Here is a 21267-nt window from a genome sequence, read left to right as displayed (position 1 = left end):
ATATTCATGTCAGACTATGGCTAACATAAAGTTTTAAATAGGAACCGTTGTAGCACAATCTGCAGGTAAACTTTCCTCTGGTAAGCAATGTGTTTACAAAGAAAGTGTCAATTTCTTTTTACTTAACCTTAGAGTACCAACATCTAGACTTTTGGCATCTGTGTCATTGAGGAAAGAATTACCTCACAGGTAGCACAAATTTATATACAAGGTCTGTGACATTTATGACAAGGGTAATTTTTTTTGAAAAACTGGTTGCGTAAAATCGTTCATATCTTTTATAATGAATATCTGCAGTCTTGTATAATTAAAACATGTTGACGAGAGTTCATTCATCACTGAACTTTGACTAAGATTTTCAGGCACATACTGACTGTACGGCCAGGCACATCAATTTTTTCTTGAAGATAACACTTCTTAGAAAAATTGTATGCTTGGTTTGGTGGCATTTTTGAAGTGTTTTAAAATCCATGTAATAGAAGCAGGTTTGGTGTGGTTTTTTTACGTCAAACTTCAAAGTACATGATGTAAAAGATACAACCAGAGTGCACACAGGTAACATAAAGGGAAGACAAGTTTCATACAAAAGTTAGTTATGTTGAAACAAATGTACTCTGAAAAGTTGTTTATGTATTTGGTTTTACTTGCATATTTCAAAATGCTTGAATCATATCTGCAGTACAAACTTTCAAATATCAGTAACCCTGTAAAATATCTGTAACAGATTCACAAAATATTCTGCATCTTTCACGTGTACCAGTTTACAGAATATATAATATCCTTTGGGTTTTTTTTAACTGTCAAACTTATTCCAGACTAAATTTGTGTGATAGTGATGACGAGGTGTACTCAATTCACTGTTGGTAGAACGTGTTGACATTACTAGGAGTTCCATTGCATGAATAGAAATAACCTGAGAAGGTTATACCAAGTTGACTATTGTGTGCCAGTCAAAGTAAACACAGTCCTTTCATGAACCCACATTGCAGTAGAATACGTGTATGTGCGTACCTTTAAATAACTGCACACAATTTTCTGTTGGACTTCAAGTTTTCGTTTTCCTGTTGACGAGCAGAGTGTACTGTTTGAGACTCCTTTGAGACCACACCAGCTCTTTCCAGAGCCAACGCTCCCACCAAAAGAGATTTAATTATGGTTGCAGTGGTTGTACCCGCAAGTTTATAATTCCTATAACACCAATCAAAGGAAATCAAAAGCTTCAAACATCACTGACAACTTTTCGTTTACTGCTACAGTCTTCGAGTAATATTTCACTTTTTTACCTATTTGTTTGAGGTTGGTGTTGGTGGTAAGATGAAATCAGGGCAATATTTACTCTCTTGTTAGGATCTTGTTTGCGCTCTTTGTACTCCTTCCCAATGATCTGTGTACAGTATGCGCACACTCAAAATGGATCAAAATAAAGCAATTCAATTCCTGTGGGAGCATTATGTCTGTAAGGGACACCAGTTGCACTTTTAAGGATCAAAGACTTAGGCCATTCCAATCTTGCTTACTTATTGAACATTCAATAGCTTTGAAGAAATTGTCTATCCTGGGCTCGATTTCACACGAAAAGATTCATTTTAAGATTTTATGTCATGGTCAAACTTTTCTTAGCAATTAAAACTGATACACATCTGAAGATCAATCTTCACTCTTTTTCAAAATATACCCCAAGTTTGACAAAATTTACTTCTTGTTGCAATTTGTGAATGGTCATGTAATCTGGATTACTCTGCACACAAAAAATCATGACAATAAGTTTTGAGAATATAGAATTAGCTGCTTACTAACCAAAAGGATCTATGGTATAAATGCACGAAACAAAGTTAATGGCCTCGAATGCTAAAAAAGTATACCAAATACTTCATTATCATAGATTAACTTATCAATTTGACTAAAAGGCATATCAACGTCGATAGACTGTACCCATGCACTGTAGAATGGGTGCATACAAAAAACAACATTGATCTTGCCACATACAGGTATGTATCAAAGCCGTCACCCTTTCAATCAGTGTCATATCAATACTGGCAATGGACCTTGACCATTTGTTTTTGTACTGGTATAAATGCAAACAGGACACTGTTATGTGCACATTGTGTGTGGGATGGTGATATTAAACTGATATACAGTAGAAACAGAGACGACTTAATTGAAAAACAAAATTGTACGCTCATGCGTAAGCAAGTGTTTTTAATAGATGCAAGCCGAGTGCTGATATCCTTTTTTTTTTTTCTTTTTAAAGCTCTCTTGATATCATGGTTTTTTATTTTAAGTTAATATTTAGTGAAATTTCTTTCCATTATAAGCTGAGTTAGTAGACATGTGCAGTAGATTCTTTCTCTTGTTTGTTATTTTTAATATATTTCTGGTAATGAAACTATGGAAGGCCTCATAGGTGAACTTTATCTAGCTCAGAAAACTTGGGAAACCTGTAAATAAAGGTCCTTGTGAACCAAAAACATTGGGGTTAACCCCTACTCTTCTGCGATAATTATTCTGAGTTCATTTATGTGCACAATCCTAGCACACCGTACCTATGGCTTAATTGTCCCATCCGAAGGAACAACAATAATAAAAGTTGCTCAAGGACTGAGTGTCGGGACTGAGGTCACCACCCACGGCTGATCAGAAACACCAGAGCTCGAGTGCGGTGCTCATAAGCGCTAGGCCGCGACAACCTCCCAAAATAAGTGATCAAAATAGCAAAATGCACTAATTGCTTCTCAAAGTTCATCAATTGCTATTAAATATGAGCACTCAGTGTGAACAAGACATGTTCAGTCTTAATATTTTGCTATTTGAGAATGAAATTGTTCCCTGGTGTACACACATGCATGCAGGCCTGATACGCTTCACAGAGGCAAATTTACAGTTTCCTCATAGGATGCCCTTTACCAAAGAGAAAATGCACTGGTACCATTGCCCTTAACAAATGAAGCATATAGGCCTGCTGCATGTAGTCTGGTTGACCACACCTAGTTTTACATTGTCTAGACTGAGTCTGATTCCAGACTGGTCAAGATTCTGGGCTGCTGGTAGTGGTTACCTTTTTGTGCTATTATTCGCTTCTTAATGGAGTTGATGAATTGAAGTGCATTGAAGCCATCCATAAGCCATAAGAAAGGACCAGTTCACAATACAGTCCACGCTTAATATGTAATATGCCAAGAAATCTCTATATATAACGAGATTTCTTGGCATGGCCAGGTAACCTCTTTATACTAGGAAGGTCGTTATGAGAGGACAACTAAACCAGACATACCAAGCAGAAATGCAATCTAGGACTCTTTAAAAAATCAGAACCTCATTATGAGAGTGCTCTGTACTTCTACAAAGATGATGGTCTCAATATTCAGCCGATTACATAATGACATTGGGCACATCTGATAAATACGTTATTGCTTAAAATGTTTAACTAGTTGGACCTTAAAGTGCTGCATTTTAGCGCGTTCTCCTGTCTGACGTAAGACCTACTCACAAACTTGCTTTTTATTGAGTTGGCTACCCAATATCAGTACTTGTGTAGTTCTTCTTAGGGAGTAGCTAACATGACTTGGTGTAAACAGAACAAAATTGTAACCTTGAGGTTGGCCACTTTCAACTTTTCTAAAAGAGATGGCATAGATTGCTGGGCCCAATTTGTTATATCTGTTAAGCCAGGAAATTGCTTATTACAGCACAAGTTTGCTTTGCAGAGACAGGTTACCAGCCAAAGTATATGATGTATATTGTTTGCTCATCAGAAAAATTTGCTAAATCCCCATTTTGGGGGATAAACAGCTTTCTAAAGACGGGCCCTGGTAGTGATGCCTTACTTATCATTACATTGAATCTTTACTTATTGTTACACAAAAAGAACATTACCACAAAAATGTTTACCACAAATTGTTCAGACGAGTTGTTTTGTGTTGGACTAGTTACTGTTTTGATCACAAGTTGCATGTATACAAAAGCAGGGCTCACTCACCCTTAATGTTAGCCTTGTGTACATTGTCAGTAAAAACTGCTGCAGGCTAGTAGACACCACTTGTCAACTTGCCCTGTGGGCTACTAAAAAACCGTGCAACCTACTTTAATGAAAAATACTTAGATTTCTTCTTTTTTAGTTGTCTATAATCAATTCTGTAAATGCTTTAACTTATTTATGAGTGTGTGAATGTAACTTCATTTGACCCTTAAAATCGTTGTGATTGCTCCCATGAATACATCAGTAAGATACATTTATGACAATACATAATTAAAACCTGAAAGCAAAAAAATGCACAGCTTACCAGTCCTGTAAGCTATGCAGGGACGTTTGCAGACATGTATGCTTGGTTTTTGAAAGGGCAAAGGCACTGGGCGTGTTCTTTTTGGTAAAGGGCACCCTATTAAGAAATTGTAAATTTCTACTGTAGTATTTCAAGGGCACCGAGGCAATGACCAGGGGGACATAAGGGCGTTCATTGCCTCCGTGAAGTATCAGGCCTGAGTTTGAGACCCGTTACTGACGAGACAACCTGCTTTATTTCTCTTTCTCCTGAAGGTGTTCGAGGAGATGACGTATCATTGGCAGAGCAGGGTATGACTCGAGGAAGTACAGGTTCCTTGGAGTACCACGATGATCCAGAAGAAATCCGGGAGGAAGGCGGGGACGAGGCCTATCTTGTGACTGCCGGAGAACCTGAACCTGTGCCTGAGGTGGGTAGACACATCTTTGGTTTTTATCTCTCTCTTTACTCGGGTGGGATTCGAATCCACGACCTGTGATATTGTTTTCTGTCGTGCCTGTGATATTTGTTTCACAGGACTCCGGGAAAGTACTGAGTATACAGTGCTAACACACATCGGTGTATGGGTATTAACCAAAATTAATAAACTTTATCCCTGATGCAAATTTAACATCTTTAATCTCTCTCTTTGTTTCTATCTTGTTTCTCTCTCTCTCTACTCTCTTTTTTTTCACCAAGAAATTCCAGATGGTTGTACTTTACTTTCTTAAAGGAACATTACAGAATTGGTTTTCTAGCAAAAAAATTGCTGGCAGTGTAAATCCACCATTATACATAAACTGACAAACCTGTAGAAGTTTGAGATCGATCAGCCATCTGGGTCACGAGAGAATAGTGAAAAACGGATTAAAAATTTTGCATTGCATCGATGCCAAAACAAAAATGAATAAAATGCTCACTGAGCGATAAACTCCAAACGCGAAGTTAGATTATTTATTTTTCATCAAATATTAAATTTCAGACAGAAATAATTCAAGGGATGTTTTCTACTATCATCATCATTAGACTGTGTAAGTTTTATGTAAATCTGTGATCTTCACGGTTTTTTTTTCCCAACCAATTCTGTAACGTTCCTTTCATACCCAACGTTTTTTTAAGTCCTTTCAAGTTTTATGATTTTGTAATAAGCTTTCAGGTGATAAGAGGCCTATTAAAGGCAATTACCAGTTGTGTATAGACTCTGTAAAGTCAATATAGGTTTTATCATGTAATTGTTGCCGAACACAGTTTATGATTCACAATCAAAGTTCCAAGCATGTGGGTAATTTCTTTTGGGGGGTAGGGGGTGTGGGGTAAATAACAGAAAAGTGCTGTTGTTCATGGTGTTTTATGTGACAAAAGTTGTTCGCCTGTAACACAACAATTCACCTTGCTACGAAGTGATTTGGATTTTTTTGCAAAGTATAAGTGTGCAATATCAGGCTCTGCACAGAGGACACATTTTAAGGTGTGACTGCAATCATACCTTATCATTGGAGTGCAAACATTTATTTTGTAGAGTTTATTGTTGGTTTCTGGTATCTAAAGAGCAAACAATTGTGGTGGTCACAGTTGACCTATAGAATACATGCAGATCATTTATCAAAGATAACGACACTTTTCAAGTTCGGAGTGTCATATTAATAAGTTTGTGGTATTTTTGTGGGGTATATACATAGGATGTTCTCAACTATCAGGAGTCTGCCCCCACCATTGGACAGCTGGAGGTGATCTTCGACTACAACGGAGACGGTAACCGAATGAACATCACCATCATCAAGGGCCTTGGGCTGCCTACCAAGGAGAATGGGGGCGCTTCGGCGTGGAGGTTGCGCATCATGCTCTATCCCAAGAAGCAACGCACCAAGACCCGAATCCGAGAGAGCGAGGAGCCCGTCTTCAAGGAGCTTTTCCGGTTCACCCGCATCCGACCCCATGAGCTGGTCAACTCGGCCATCCGCTTCAGGCTGTACGGTGCCGAGAGAATGCGCAAGGAGAGACTGATCGGCGAGGGCCTCGTCAAGTTCTCATCCCTCAACACCTCCTCAAAGGAGAGCGTCATAGTCAACTTAGTCTCGAGAAGTGAAGCTGTAAGTTCTCAGTTTCAGACACATCTGAAAACATATCTATGTTGAACTTTGGTTGTCTTTTTTGTATGTAGCGGAGTTCTTTTTTGTGTGCCAGGAGTGCCGTCATTGACAGACAAGACACAATATTACTTGTATCTCGTGTTACATCATCAAGGCACTAAGATTCATTTTTAGTATCGGTTGAAATTACACAGGTACGGAAATATGTCTAGTATTGTGACCAAGCCATCAACGTTTATTTGTATTTTTTTCACAGGTGGGAGGTGGCACAGCATCCCCTTATTCCAGTAATTCAGACCTATCAGCCAGCGGGGAGAGTAACGCTTCGCTACAGTCTCTCGCTCACGGTGGACTACCTGAACTTCTGGTTGGATTGACTTACAACGCCACCACGGGGCGTCTCGCTGTCGAGCTGATCAAGGGAAGTCACTTTAAGCAACATGCAGCAGGCAGGGCACCAGGTTAGTCAGTATACCAGTTTACCCTCTCCATCCCAACTCATCCCAATAATATGTATATTTAAAGATGTACATTTGGTAATTACTCATAGAATGAATGGCATTAAACACTTTGGGCTAGAAGTGCACAGTAGCTTTCAATAGTAGAAAGCATTTTGAGCAAACAATGCACGTCAAAGTAATGTGTTCAAATGTGATGTGTCCAGAATGTATGAATCTGTGTTACTGTCAGTTACGTTTTTTTCGGATTGTGTATAGAGAGATTATTCTTCCTGCGTGGCCATTTTTAATCCAGATTTTTGACCATAAGTATTTCAAGGATACAACCACCTTTTAAAATGAGATTTTCTCATGGTCGTTACACTTATTTTTAAAAAAATTATAAAGGATTAAAACAATTTAAACGGTTCCAAAAAGGTATACTTTGCCTTTCAATAGAACAAGAGCAAACATTTAGAATTTTAAGGTTTCAGAGAATATCCAATCTTTGCTTCCCTAGTTTTTACATGTAAATATGTTGAAGAAGAGTGGAGCGCGAATAATTTGTGTTTATTCCTTTGTCATTGTGGCCTCGTTCATTGTTATATTGTGGCCATAGCATAGTGCTATTGTATCCGTTATTGTTATGACGTCGCTATTTTCTTTAAACCTCTATTATCCGCTCATAAACACACATTGCAGGCAATTTTGTAAAGTTCATTCAAGGAAAAACATATTTTTCATTTTAAGGTTCAAGGTCGGCATATAGTTGACATGGTTGACGGGTAGTGTTTACGGTATGGGAGGTATTCAGTGCCTATACACAGTTTCACACGTGGATCGTTCAATTACAAGGCTAACTACAATGTCTTTCAGCTTGAATGGTTCCATATTCAACTCACTTTTTCTGGACATGCCAAGAAACAAATTGTCCTTAATTTTTGTGGTCACAACCAGAATTAACTGGTTCATGTTTTTTTTTAGAGGTTTTCAGATACAGTTTTTCTGGAATTTGCCTTCATATTATCAAAGGAATATTTTACTGAAAAATGGCTTTAGTACTTTATCATCCGTTAGCTTCAGACTAAAATTAAACAATGATTCTTTTTATATGTCTATTTTTATTGAGATCTATGAACATGGTTTATCTACACAACCTGGTTTTTAACGCAAGTTTCTGAAATAATACCTTTAAAACATGTTTTTGTAAAATAATGCTCTCTGGGAATGCCCGCAAATTACATTACATGTGAACTCACTGGTTGAGAAATGCTTGAGCTACTTGCACAACAGTACAGGCCTGTATGGTAGCAAGGGAATTTAAACAGATGCTTTGGCAATGGGAGACTTTCTGGGACGATAGAGGGCAGCAGACTTACCGGGTAAATCCATTGTTCTCAGAATTATGCGCATGTTCAGAACTACGTAAACAATGGAAATTTACCCGGTATGTCTGCTGCCACCTAGTGTGGAAAGTCTCCTATTGTCTGCAAAATTGTTTGTTATTCAACTGGTCTTACATAGCTGTAAAAGAGTCCATTTTTCTTTTGAGTTACTGCATTCAAGAATTATTATATGGTGACTTGCACACGGGCCAAACGTTTCTTGTGGGTGCTTTAAGTTGCTCAGTAAAAATTTGAAATTTGGTTGAGCTACCAATAGCACATCACCCCCTTTAAACTCATAAGGCTTTTTGAGGTATGGCGGACTGTTTAGTTTGGTTGATACACAAAGTTGCCCAAACCTAATAGTTGTTGTAGCATTGTGTCCGCCATATCACAAAAAGGCTTATTGCTTGTGTGTGAAAAAAGTTTTTTGTTGAGATTTTGATCAGTGGAAGAATGCGGGTTAAGTGGAGAGCGAATGCATGCATTCCAGGGCGCTTTATAGAGATCAAGCCTGGGAAGGTTTCTAACCATTGAAATACACAATGAGTTTAGGGAGTATGTATAGCACTAGTCTTCCACTGAATAGACGGATCAAGCTCTGTTTCCTTCAAGACAGAATATTGCTTAACAGACCAAAAATGTAGGGGTTGAAAAAGAGGGAAAGTGCAGGGCTGGAATTTCACTTAAGATAACAGAACTAAGACCAGTAGTTTTAGGCCCTTTTCAAAACTTTGGCTTTTGATTCGGCTCAGGATAGCTTGGCTCCGCGGTTGTTTTGAAAATCATACGCCCCTCAGGGCTTCAGACGAGAGGCAGGAGCCTGAAGCCGAATCCAAAGCCGAAGCTATGGTTTTGAAAAGGGCCTTAAGTGTCATGCCATTAAACTTGTGACCATACAAATACGTCTTGTGTTTTTAGATCAACAGTAACAATACCGTATTGTGTAATGTTGTGAATGGAAACAAATTAGGTTCAGATCATCAGATGTTGACTATGATTCTGATGAATACCTTTCACTTCTATTGAGTAATGAGGTGTAATTGGAATCCATATGGTCAAGTGAGATAAATGTTTCAGTTATGTCTTGGTGTTTGTTCATATATTTTTTTTTTTAATAAAAAATTTAAAAAAAAAAGAGTAAAATGCCTGTTAAACTGTGCCTTGAAGTGTTTTTTTTTCTCATTTTGAAGTCCATCAGTTTGGTTAGTGGTTCCAACTTTATACTACACCTCACAGATCAAACCCAGTTTCTGTTTTGTTATAAGTGTACAGTCATAGGTTTTCTTATTTTGATTCATCTCGTCTTGTTAATTTTAATTGTAATTCACTTTCACCGTAAAAAGTTTGTTGATGATTTCGTTTGTTAAATTTATAGCTTTTATCGATGTGTTTTATAGATTGTCTTTCAGATGTGTATTTCTATACCCAATGTAATTAAGATTCAGGGGTGTGATTTGTTCAGGATTTTTCCTGATGTTACTTTTAGGATACTCTTAAAATCTCATCCAGCTGTTAAAGTTTTCTCAAAGAAGTATAGCCTTTATCAAAGGCAGAAATAAGTTCTTCGCACAAGATGGGAATCTAGGCCTTTAGGCCAGTTTTGTTGGAATTTTGTACATACATTTTAATTATATCAATGTAGATATTTAAGAGGCACCTTTAACTTTATACAACAATTTTTAACAATAATAATTATGTAGGTATTTATAAATTTTACTGTACAGCGAAAACTGTATAGTCCCTCACTAGTTAGTGATGCAAAGTTATCCCAATAGAAAATAACTACCAACAGCATTCTAATGAAACCTTGTTTGACCCTTGTGTGATATTTAGATTCCTATGTACGCATTGCATTGATGTCTTCAAGTGGCTTTGAAATGACGAAGAGTAAGACATCGGTCCGACGTGGTCAACCCAACCCTACCTTCAAAGAAACATTCATCTTCCAGGTAAATAAAAATGAGAGCCATTGTTTGACCCTACACATGTACCTTTAATACATGAAGCTTTAAGGAAAACAAAAAGAAAAACAGTACAGTTACACTCACATAAATTATCTGTATAGCTTACACTTTTGACAGAATACCCTTCATGTGTATTGCTTTTCCCACACAGGTTGCACAATTCCAACTTGCTGATGTGACCCTGATGTTCAGCGTCTTCAACAAGCGCGGCATGAAGCGAAAGGAGACCATCGGCTGGTTCACCATGGGTCTTAGCAACAGTAGCGATGAAGAGACGGCCCACTGGAAAGAGATGAGAGAGTCTAAGGGCCACCAAGTCTGCAGATGGCATGCCATGTCGGACAAGTAGGCGCCAACTCGTAGAAGGAGTAAAGCCCGTTTCATACTTCCTGTGAATGCAATGTAAATTTTGACGTCACAAATTCGTAAAAGGAGTAATTCGCACTCCTGCCCTGCGAAACATTCACTGCGAAAACAGCCATGCGACGTCAAATTTAATACTCGCATTTGTAGGAAGTGTGAACCAGGCTTAAGAAAGTGTCATGCCAAGAATAATACATCGTCCATGATGTGCATTGAGTTTAACAAGCGAGAGACTCTTCCTTGTGGCCTACTAATATATAAGTACTAACCATAAGCGGTTGCTTGATTAATGTTTCATTCCTCACCTAGCTTGAGTGGGGTTTAGTTTAAAAATTTCAGAACTTTATCAAAAATTCCATATGAATGACACTAACTGCAACACCAATTAGTTTTACTAACAAACTGATATAATATTATTGTTAATATTATTGTTAATGTTTTCATAGATTAAGGGGAAATTAAGGGATACTAACTGGAAAAAAGAAGAGTTTATAAGATGTATTCATTTAGTCATTCCATGTCAAGTAGGGCTTTGGTGTTGAGATCATTCGATTCCTAATCTTAATGTTTTCAGAAACGATGTTCGAGACGTTGCATGGTATTAATCATAATAAAAACTATAGTAGTAAATTTGCGGTTACCACCATGTCTTGAAGAAATATATTTTGTTTATCAAGCTCTACCACATCATTAATTCAAGCCTTTGAGAAAGACTCTGCTAGGGTCGAAGCGTCGGGCCATTTACTAATTTTTTCTTAAAATATTAGTCGAGCGGGTTGCCACAAGCAGTTTATTTAGACTAAAAATAAGCAAGTGCTTGATGTAAAATACTGAAATTATTATGAAGAATGCCATAATGTACACTTAAAAGTAATTTATGAAGGTTGTCTTACCAAAAAGTTTAATTAGATCAGGATTAATTTGTGATATACTAATAATGCCTTCTAATTTTGCATGGGAAGTGGCTAGAGATGCAAGTTATAAGTCAATCAATCCTTCTCACTGACGTCACATAAACACTGGAGGTTTGCTTTGCTGGAGCATTATGCAAGTTGTTGCATTTTGTAGCACATGTTCGCGCAGTTCTAGTTGCATGTATGCATGATCTACTTATGTTAGTGCTCCAGCATGGCAAGTGATAAAATAGAGATGTCATCTGATAAGGATTTTTTGTTGTATTCTGCAGGGAGAGTGAGAAAAATAGTAAATTTTTTTAAACATTATTTTATGTTTTTTTTGTCTTCATCCTGTTGAAAAATATTGCTACATGATATGCGTCACCCATTTAACTTCAAAATAAATTACGTATTATATCAGAATTGTCATTTTTAGCTAGACTACTTATATTATATATACAAGTAAACCATCAGTTAAATGCATTCAAACTTAATGCATGGTAAAATTTCAGCCTAGTTTGGGTGTTTTTCTGTTAAAAACTTCAGAGACTTTTCTTTCCTTATAAAGTGTTGCCGAATGACAATTGTGGCTAACTTTTGCTTACTGAACCAGTTTGTTTCTTGTAAAAATGTGAAGAAATACCACAACAACAACAGACCTTTGTTTCATTTTAGACCGATATACTGATGAAATCATGATAATTGTCAGTCACAACTTTACCTATCATTTGACTTTTCATTTTGACTCGGTCAAAAATTCTATGACCTCTGAAGTATTACGAAAAAGCGCTAATAAGAACAATGCCTCATGTCTTCCTAAAAAAAAACAGTTTATATATTCTATTTTTCTAGTGCTTCATAACCCTATTAAGCTCTTTCAGAGTCTTTAACTGGTTCAGTGACTAGCCAGCAGGACCAGTTAGCTGGACTCCCTGGACATTTCACTAGTCCACCTCCTTTTTCACGAGTCTATATTCCATATGAAATATGGATGCTTTTCAACACTGAACTAGGCAGCTGGGACTACTTAGAGTGAATTTTTGCTGGTCCTCTGGTGTTTTTATGTGCATTTGGCCGGCGGAGCAATGTTAAAGGAGAACACTTTGTGTTGCTATTCGTCTTTGTGCATGATATCTGTAATACTTCTACTAAGGTTGAAGAAATTTTCCATAAAACTATAATATTATTATCAAATACAGTCATATATTTCTTCAAAATAACTTTCTTTCATGAGCTTAATTAATCTGAAGTTGATCTTTTCAACAATTAACTGCTTTTAGTAGTTTTCTTCAATCCATTGTTACCATAAGGTTTTACCGCGATTCAAAACCACAATGCATTACGAGTAGGCAGATGGGGCATTTGCTACCGCGGTATATGTTGTCATGCACGACGTGCGCACGCATGGCTTATATCTTTGTGTGGGTTCAACAGCTCCCTCTCTTGATATTTTGCTATTCGCTATAAACATTATAAATGAAATCTAGCTTTTTTTAAATAACCTCTTTCAATACAATTTTTTGGAAAACAATCGGTTGTATTCTTCTCTTGGCTTATCTACCTGACCTTAGAACAAACGGGTTTCGAGAAGATAACATATTGATTATTGAGCACTTTGGTCTCACCATTTGAACACTTGATTGATCAGTGATTTGTTTTTTTGTTTTTGTTTTTTTCACAAGTGAACACATCCAGAGAGAAAGTTCACTTGCAAACTGCAGATTTCTCAACATGTAAAAAGGGTTTCCTCACTTCTATTTTTTGGTATAGCTTTCAGCTTTTATTTTTGGTACTGTATAATTAAGTTCTAGTTTTGGAGTACTAAGATGCATTAGTGGGTCCCTTACCAGCTATGCGATTCTGCAATAATACTAAACAACCAATTTCTTTTGTAATATATTTTGTATAAATGGTTTTTTTCTGTTGATGAATCGGTTTGGGTAATTCTAACTTGTACATGTATGTGCTTATATAACACTTATGTGGTCTTTGTAGACACACAGTAGCGGGTCCTTTTGGTGTAGATATTCATTTTTTGACATTAACTTATTCCATGTATACATTATTTTGTCATTGTGCACAGAGGATGTGCAAAGCTGTAGTAATGTGGATTATTAACAAGAATGAAAAACAAATTCAAACTTTGAAAGATGTCTCCTTATTTTGTGTTTGAAAAGAATCTTGCAAGATACATGTGCGTGTGGCAGGCGCGCTGCGAGGTGTTTAAAAGAGGGTGGCCATTTAGTTACAATCCATGTGAGCAGTGGTGCTATCTGTATACAAATCTTGACATAATTGTATCCATCAACTGAAGCAGTGGTTGGGTGGGTGATATAACCTTTTCCCAAGAAAGTTTGTTTTTAGTGCAAAATTTTTTCCTTTAACAAGGTGTTCTTCACTATTAGAGGGTTCTTACAGATATGATATTCTTCCTATTTTCATCTTGTTTTGTTTCTCCCCCTCTGAAAATCAGTAAGATATTTATCAAAAAGCCTATACCATTGTACGGTAAAGCCATGTAATCCTTTCCAGCCATAGCCACACACAGACGAAGCCATCAACCCATACATAGCTTTACTACAATAATCTGAGGAATTCTGGTTCTGAGAAGCTACAAAATGTTACTGGTATCAAGTATTTTTTATAGGTGTTTATAATGAATTTATGAAAAAAGAGGTTGATGGTCCATACTGGTGCTGCACAGCTCAAGCAAGTTACAAAATCCTTAACGTCCTCGATGCGTTCAAGACACTGGACACTATTAGTAATTGTCAAAGAGTAGTCTTCTCGCTTGGTGTATCTCAACATATACATAAAATAACAAACATTTTAAAATTTGAGCTCAATGGTCATCAAAGTTCCGAGATAATGAAAGAAAAACACACTTGTTATATAAAGTTGCGTGCTTTCAGATGCGTGATTTTGAGACCTCAAAATCTAATTCTGAGGTCTCAAAATCAAATTTGTGAAAAAATTAATTCTTTCTCGAAAACTACGTCACTTCAGAGGGAGCCGTTTCTCACAATGTTTTATACAACCATCCTCTCCCTATTACTCGTTACCAAGTAAGGTTTTACGCTCATAATTATTTTGAGTAATTACCAATAGTGTCCACTGTCTTTAAATATAAACTCCAGGCTCAACGGATCTGTTTTCATTTCAGTATATAAATATGGGGCAAAAAATATTAACACCATAGTACCAACACGCAGAACATCAACAAGCAAGTATTGCAACAAGCAAATAATATCAACAAGCAAGATGATTTATTGATCATTATGCAGACATACATGTATACTGGTACGGGTGTAGGCTGCACATACACCACATCAACAATACAATTAAATATTATAAGTGATTGCCACAAGTATTTAAAGTTAAACTGACACAACTCAAACAAACAAAGTTAAAAACACATTTATTTTTGCAATAGCCTTCAGTATTGCTTTCTGTATCAACTAATTTTTGCTTTTGTAATTACTTCACATCACTCTTAACTTTTACCTTTCTTTTGTTTTCATCTCAAAGCGCATAGAGACTTCTCTGTGATTGTTGTATGCGCTACACAAAAATGGTTCATTATTATTATCATAAAAAAAAAAATGCATTTTCTACAATTAATGAGGTAAAAGTCAAATATTGACAATTTAATGCACATTTTTATTCTGGCTTTGACTGTATATGAATCACACACTAAATTGAAATGTTCCTTTATACCTTCCTGAAATTGCTTAAAACATTTATGCTAAGCAACAATAAGCAAGATATCAGTCAAAGATGCTATGTGTGAAATGGTATTTTAGCTGACAACTTCTTTCTGGTAAGCATAATGTTGTGTTTAGCTAGTTTTTTTTTTAGTTTAAAAAACTATGTGAACTTTTGCTCTGAGGTTCTTAAAAAATATATATAGGGATGTTACATAACAAAATATCCTAATCATTTCGCTTCCCTTTAAATATGCAACAACTTCTGTGTTTTTAAAAACACTTTAAAGGGATCAAAACTATTTTATTATATTACTATAGTAATAACTGGTATAACTATTTATCTAATGCACATCAAAACTAACCCTGCAAGAACAAAGTTGTTGTCAATAAGAAGGAAACAAACAAAGTTTAATAATGTTTTCTTGAAAACAAATTCTTGCGCAAATTTCAAGTTTTAAAATTAGTTGCCTTTTAAAGTTTTTCGCAAAACGCCACGCAAAATGGACATTTAAAAAATGTGATTATAATCATGTTTAAAATCTTGAAAAAAAGAAGCATTTAAATCAATATCATAAACCAGAAAAAAATATGTTTTAAGAGGTTAATATTTAAAACAATAAAGCATTTACCGGTTCATTGCATAGATATCTACATTGGCTTGTATTTGTACTTTCTACAAAAATCAACAATTGCCACATTTACCCTGCAAATAATACATCAAATAATATCAAGTAATAACAACTTCATAATGTAACCTGATTGCAATGTAACCTGATTGCAGAGAATTTAAAAACACATAAACTAAAAACAACTTCAACTGTAGTCTTGGTGCAAGATGACCATGTTTTGTATTTCCACAAACTTCCGCTAAGCAGTTGGTGGATTGAAAGTGCCCTCTTTAAGTGGAAGTTTGTGGAAATAGAAACAGGTACGTCTTGCACCAAGACTACTTCGTCTGCCGTACCTGGCATTTGAAAATCAATCTAAAATATACAAAGATTTGAAGCAAAATAATTGTATTGCATGATTTTGGGAATATACAATACTATTAGAAACACAAGCTAAAAATGTCAAAATCAAATCAGATAGCACCAACATTTATGTTGAGTGTACAGTACAGCCCAAGTGACCTGGGCCCAATTTCATAGTTCTGCTTACCGCCAAATTCTGCGCTTACGATCACCATTCCCTGCTTAAATGCAAGCGCTGTACTTCAGCGCTAGCCTTGTAAGCGTAGAATGCAATGCCTAGTAATGTTGAGTGCGCACCGCAGAAGCCAAAATTTGCCGCTAAAATACACTTGCCATAAGCAATTCCATTCTAGTAATTCCATTCTTCCGTAAGCGCCGATTCTGTGCTTACAGTAAGCAGATCCATGAAACTGGGCCCTGCTGTTTACAAAAACAGTGACCATGGTCATTACAGGACCTTTCTGGCAGGCAAGATACTACACTGGTCATAATGGGAAATTTATTTACACTTAGTGGCATATTTTCCACATAAATACATGAGTTCAGAAAAAAACGGGAAAACCGACCCTTGTTTTCTGCACATTTCGCCATGTCATGACATGTGTTTAAAATGAACCCGTAATTCACTGGACACCGAACAGTGTCCAGTGTCTTTAAATGCTTGGTGTTAATGGCCTAGTGCTCAAGTTGGTAAAATCTTCAATCCCAGACCACTAGTTATTTCAATAGACCAAAAATAAGTATCCCCCCCTTAAAATTGTTGACCATTCCAGCTACCTTGTTGACCACTTGGGTTTTCAACAATACATAATAGCCTTCATACATGTATGTCAAAAAAGTTAATAGTTAACAGTCAGAATAGCAGCTGCAATAATGTGAAATAGAAGGAAATTTGAAATAAATAAAACATTTAAATCTGAGAAACAATTCATGCATTAATTGTTTCTCATGTTTGTGAGGGTTGGTGTCCATTCATTAAAGCTGTGACTTTCATTGTATCTTTCTTGATCATTTCGCCAATAAATCAGAATTCCATTGAAAGAAACAGATGACCATACCTTTAAGATCAATCTTACCTCTTTATGAAATCAGCCCCCTCGGATTTTGATGTGTGAACTTTTAAAATGAATTTTAGGAATTCAGATCCTCAAAGGTCGGTCATTCTTTCACTGACTTCCCATAACTTTTTGGCAATTCCCTCGTTCATGCCATCTTTCCCTACTGCTTTTTCCTTACAATCGCTGAAATAGCTTCCGCTCATGCCCTGCACTTCACTAGCAACAGCGCAGTAAATAGCCGTCTGGGCACCGGCTCGAGGGCTCTTAATTGTTAACGCCATTAAAGGGTCACACACAGGCATAGCCCACTGTGGTAGAAGGTACCTTGTGATGTCAGTGTGGACACCACCTGGGTTGAGAGAAAACACATCTATGCCCATTCCCTTGGTCCTACGCGCCAACTCCTTGGCAAACAGTACATTAGCCAGCTTACTGCGCATGTATGCCTGCATTCGACCGTATGAATGCTTATAATTGAGATTGTCAAAATCCAAACTGGTAAAGTTATAGGTGAACGATGACACTAGGACAACACGACTGTTGGGAGTCTTCTTGAGAAGCTCCAAGAGGAGGTTTGTAAGTAGGAAGTGTCCAAGATGATTGACACCAAAGTGGTACTCAAAACCATCCTCGGTCACCATTTGGGGGCAGAAGAAAACCCCTGCGTTATTAATGAGCACATCCAGTCTCTTCTCTGTCTTTAAGAATGTCTTGCAGAACATTCGTACAGATTTCAAGGAACCGAGATCAATCTGTTGCACGATCAGCGTCCCGCCTCCTCCAAGTTTCCTTCGGATGTCATCAGCGGCCTTATTGCCCCTCTCCATGCTCCGACACGCCATGATGACCCGAGCGCCTCTGCTCGCCATGTCTGCAGCAATCTCCTTTCCCATCCCAGTGTTTGATCCAGTGACAACGACAGTCTTGCCGTCCATTCGTTCCCCACTCCGGCATACACCACCCTCGACAAACTTCCTCCATAAGATGAAGGCCATACCGAGGATTAATGCATACAACGCCAACCATCCTGCTCTCTCAAACCAAGCATCCATTTTTTATCATCAGCCTTCAGTGTGTGATTGGAGGAAATCTACATCGAAAAAACAAACATCACATCAAGTAAATAATGACTGCAATTTTTATTACTAAGTAATATATTTACAGTGCAACAAGGAAAAATGAAGTCTTAATTGTTGTTTACAATACATGCATTAATGAAGTGCTATCTCTCTGTTCAAATAGCACATTCAAGTGGACGGACAAGAACTTGCTCACAGCTTTGAGATAAGGCCACAAACTACAGTATTTGCTCAAACAAACTGCACTTTTTTCACTGTGTTTATAATGCTAGTTGATTCTCAAACATGATAAAATCACAAAGATTTTAATATAAAACTTACGCACAAATTGGAGCTCTAGAAAAGCAGCACTTCAGTGGCAGAATTATTGAATTGACACAAATGTGGTAACATTAACCATGTAGCCTCAGAATAAATACTAACTGCATTCTGACGTGAACTTATTGAAAGAGATAAAGATCGGACAAAGTCTTTGTATTATGCAACTACAATAAAGATATGTAGCATTATCAAGTAACAATGACCGATTGTGTTTACCTTGATGAGATATTAAAGTAAGAGTTAACGAACTTTTGTCTCATTGGGAGACAATATCCAACCACTGGAACTAGCAGATTGGCATGTTAATTGCCTCTTAAATGTCATCTCCCAAGAACAGGGGGGGGGGGGTTTGGGGGAAACCACAAGGCTGTATGACTTGTACGTAGCTCAGAATCTTTAATGGATCGCGATTGTAATGACAAGACCAGAATCAAAATGAGAAGATTTGTTTTTTTCTGTTTTAATAATAAGGGTGAGACTCTGCAGGATTCAAAGATATTTGTGAGACTCAAACTCAACATTTGAACTAGTTCTTCGCAGTCAGGAGAAGGGTTATGTTATCGCAACTACATTTGAACATAATTATTTTGAGACAAAGATGTTTAATTGAACCATCTTGGCCCACCTTGAGGTTACTGGCTCGACAGGTTAGTGAGCTGATGGTCCACTGTAAAGTTTGTGCCCTGATGAAAATGGGATAATACCTCTACAGCAATGGCCATCGAATTCAAGCCCAGCCCCCCCCCCCCCCCTCCTCCCCCACAGCCACTACCCCGTACCCGCTATATACGCACTCAACTTCTCCACTAGTTGCGATAACGCAACCCTCCTGCCGTCGGCAGGAGGGTTGCGTTATCGCAACTACTTCTCCACAACAATGAACAAGCATGACAAGCACAAGACTTATGATTGATGATGGTGATGTTTGGTTCCGACTCTGCTGGAGTATTAACACACAACCAGCAATCATCATCATTAACGCAATTGATGCCCGACTGATTTTGCCGAATTGTATTGTATCCCACAGGGCACAGTGCCTTTCGGCAGTTTAGCCAAATCATTCAGGTGGAACCAAGTTATGATGTTAGGATTTTTCAGGGTGTGACCTGCTAGCTGTGAGCCGAGCGAGTGAGGGTTTGAGGACTATCCAATGAATGCGTAACCTTCCACCAATCCCACCCCATCCCCCTCCCCTACACCAATGATATAGCATGGATGAGGGTCTAGTAATAAATTTTAGGATCGAGTAAACAAAAGTATACGGCTTTTGTTAGTTTTACGATTATACGAACGATAAACGGATTACCGTTACGACGTGTGTGCGCGTGAACGACTGCTGATAAGCCTAATCAAAGTTAAGTTGTGACAATCTCTACCCTCCTTAATCCCCACATTACCTGCGCTATACGTTATCCGTTATCAGTTATGGAATCATCAATCTTGGGATTTGAATTGTTGAAAGAAGAGGAGGAACTTGCTGCGGCTTCTTCTTCCTTCTCTTCTTGAAGGTTTCCTTTTTTACTAGTCTAAAGAAAAAAATTATTCAAAGAGCGCCACCAATTGTTCATTGAGAGAAATGAGGAAATAGAAAATCCTCGTTTGTGTGTACAATAAGTCTGTCGTCTGCTAATCGTCAACATGAGGGAGGGACACTGGACACAGTTGTTTTAAATAAATTATATGCTGGACATACATATGATATTTGAAAACTTAACTCTTTCTTGCGACTTTTCTTGCAAATTGAATCAGTTTCTTGTTATAACTCAGTCATATGTGAAAATTTATGAGTGAAAATTTGAAAATTATTGTTCATAATGTTTTACTTTTGTATTGTAAGGTAGGACATCAAAATGATGCTTCAGATTACAGATGACAACTGATTGTCTATTAATGTGCTGGGGTAAAACATTACTGATAAAATGTTGCCAGCAGACTTTTGGGACTTCCTCATAATTTTAAGGCAATTAAAAGATTTCAAAATTGAGTTAATTTAAAAGAAAATTTAACATTTTCAATGAGGGGCAAGAATTTGTTACATCCCATGATGAAAAACAACAATCACTCGGCTTTCATTCCTCTCACTTGCCTTCAGTAAACAAACCATGTTAAAACCAATTTCATAGAGCTGCTTAACAACACTGCACTGGAGACCTTTGGTAATTGTCAAAGACCAGTGAAAACTTGAAGTTGAACTCAATTGGTCATCGAAGTTGCGTGATAATAATGGAATGAAAAAACACACTTGTCACAGGGTGTTGTGTGCTTTCAGATAATGATTTCAGGACCTCCAAACTTAATTCTGATGAGGTCTTGAAATCAAATTCAAATATTTTAATTAAAATTACTTCTTTCTCAAAAACTACGTAACTTCAGCAAGAGCTATTTCTCACAATGTTTTATACTATCAACATCCCTCCATTGCTTGTTACCAAGTAGTTTTTAATTACAATTATTTTGAGTAATTACCAATAGTGTCCAGTGCCTTTAAGCAGAAAAAAATTGCTCAACTTTTTTTTTTTGCTTAGCAGAAATGAGCAGGATAGCAGTTACAAATTGTAACCATATTCTGGTAAGCATAATTTTGTTGTGCTGTAGCTAGTTTTTGTGCTTTTTTAAAGCAACTCTATGAAATTTGGCCCTGGAGCCAAGTTCACACAAGGATCACTGTTGACTAGAGGGTGATAATGCCATATTTTGGAGCATGAGTATGTTATTTTAAATCAGCCGCAACTCA

General features: G+C 37.1%; 2 protein-coding genes across 8 annotated transcripts in view; one reads left to right on the top strand and one right to left on the bottom strand.

The window, feature by feature from the left end:
* LOC117288172 (synaptotagmin-16-like) overlaps positions 1 to 13532 on the top strand; it is a 51858-nt gene extending 38326 nt beyond the window's left edge. For all 7 annotated transcript variants that reach the window (XM_033768948.1, XM_033768926.1, XM_033768908.1 and 4 more), the window contains 5 exons: positions 4535 to 4689; positions 5939 to 6349; positions 6606 to 6810; positions 10008 to 10123; positions 10290 to 13532. In XM_033768948.1, coding sequence (XP_033624839.1) covers positions 4535 to 4689; positions 5939 to 6349; positions 6606 to 6810; positions 10008 to 10123; positions 10290 to 10487 — 1085 coding nt within the window. In that variant the 3' untranslated portion in view covers positions 10488 to 13532. The remainder of the gene's footprint in view (positions 1 to 4534; positions 4690 to 5938; positions 6350 to 6605; positions 6811 to 10007; positions 10124 to 10289) is intronic.
* A 1132-nt stretch (positions 13533 to 14664) lies between these two features.
* Positions 14665 to 20040, bottom strand: LOC117297842 (retinol dehydrogenase 14-like). The gene is made up of 2 exons (XM_033781003.1): positions 19931 to 20040; positions 14665 to 18223 (listed from the first exon to the last, which is right to left on the bottom strand). Exon 2 carries the CDS (start codon positions 18183 to 18185, stop codon positions 17223 to 17225), a length of 963 nt encoding a protein of 320 aa, XP_033636894.1. The 5' UTR covers positions 18186 to 18223; positions 19931 to 20040; the 3' UTR covers positions 14665 to 17222.
* Positions 20041 to 21267: the final 1227 nt, after the last annotated feature.

The sequence above is a fragment of the Asterias rubens genome, chromosome 1 (assembly GCF_902459465.1).
Source record: "Asterias rubens chromosome 1, eAstRub1.3, whole genome shotgun sequence".
NCBI classification, from domain to species: Eukaryota; Metazoa; Echinodermata; class Asteroidea; order Forcipulatida; family Asteriidae; genus Asterias; species Asterias rubens.
This window is presented reverse-complemented; position numbering and strand designations above follow the sequence as displayed.

What these genes read in the sequence shown, in the direction of transcription:
- LOC117297842 (XM_033781003.1), bottom strand. Translation starts at nt 18,185, where the DNA reads ATGGATGCTTGGTTTGAGAGAGCAGGATGGTTGGCGTTGTATGCATTA.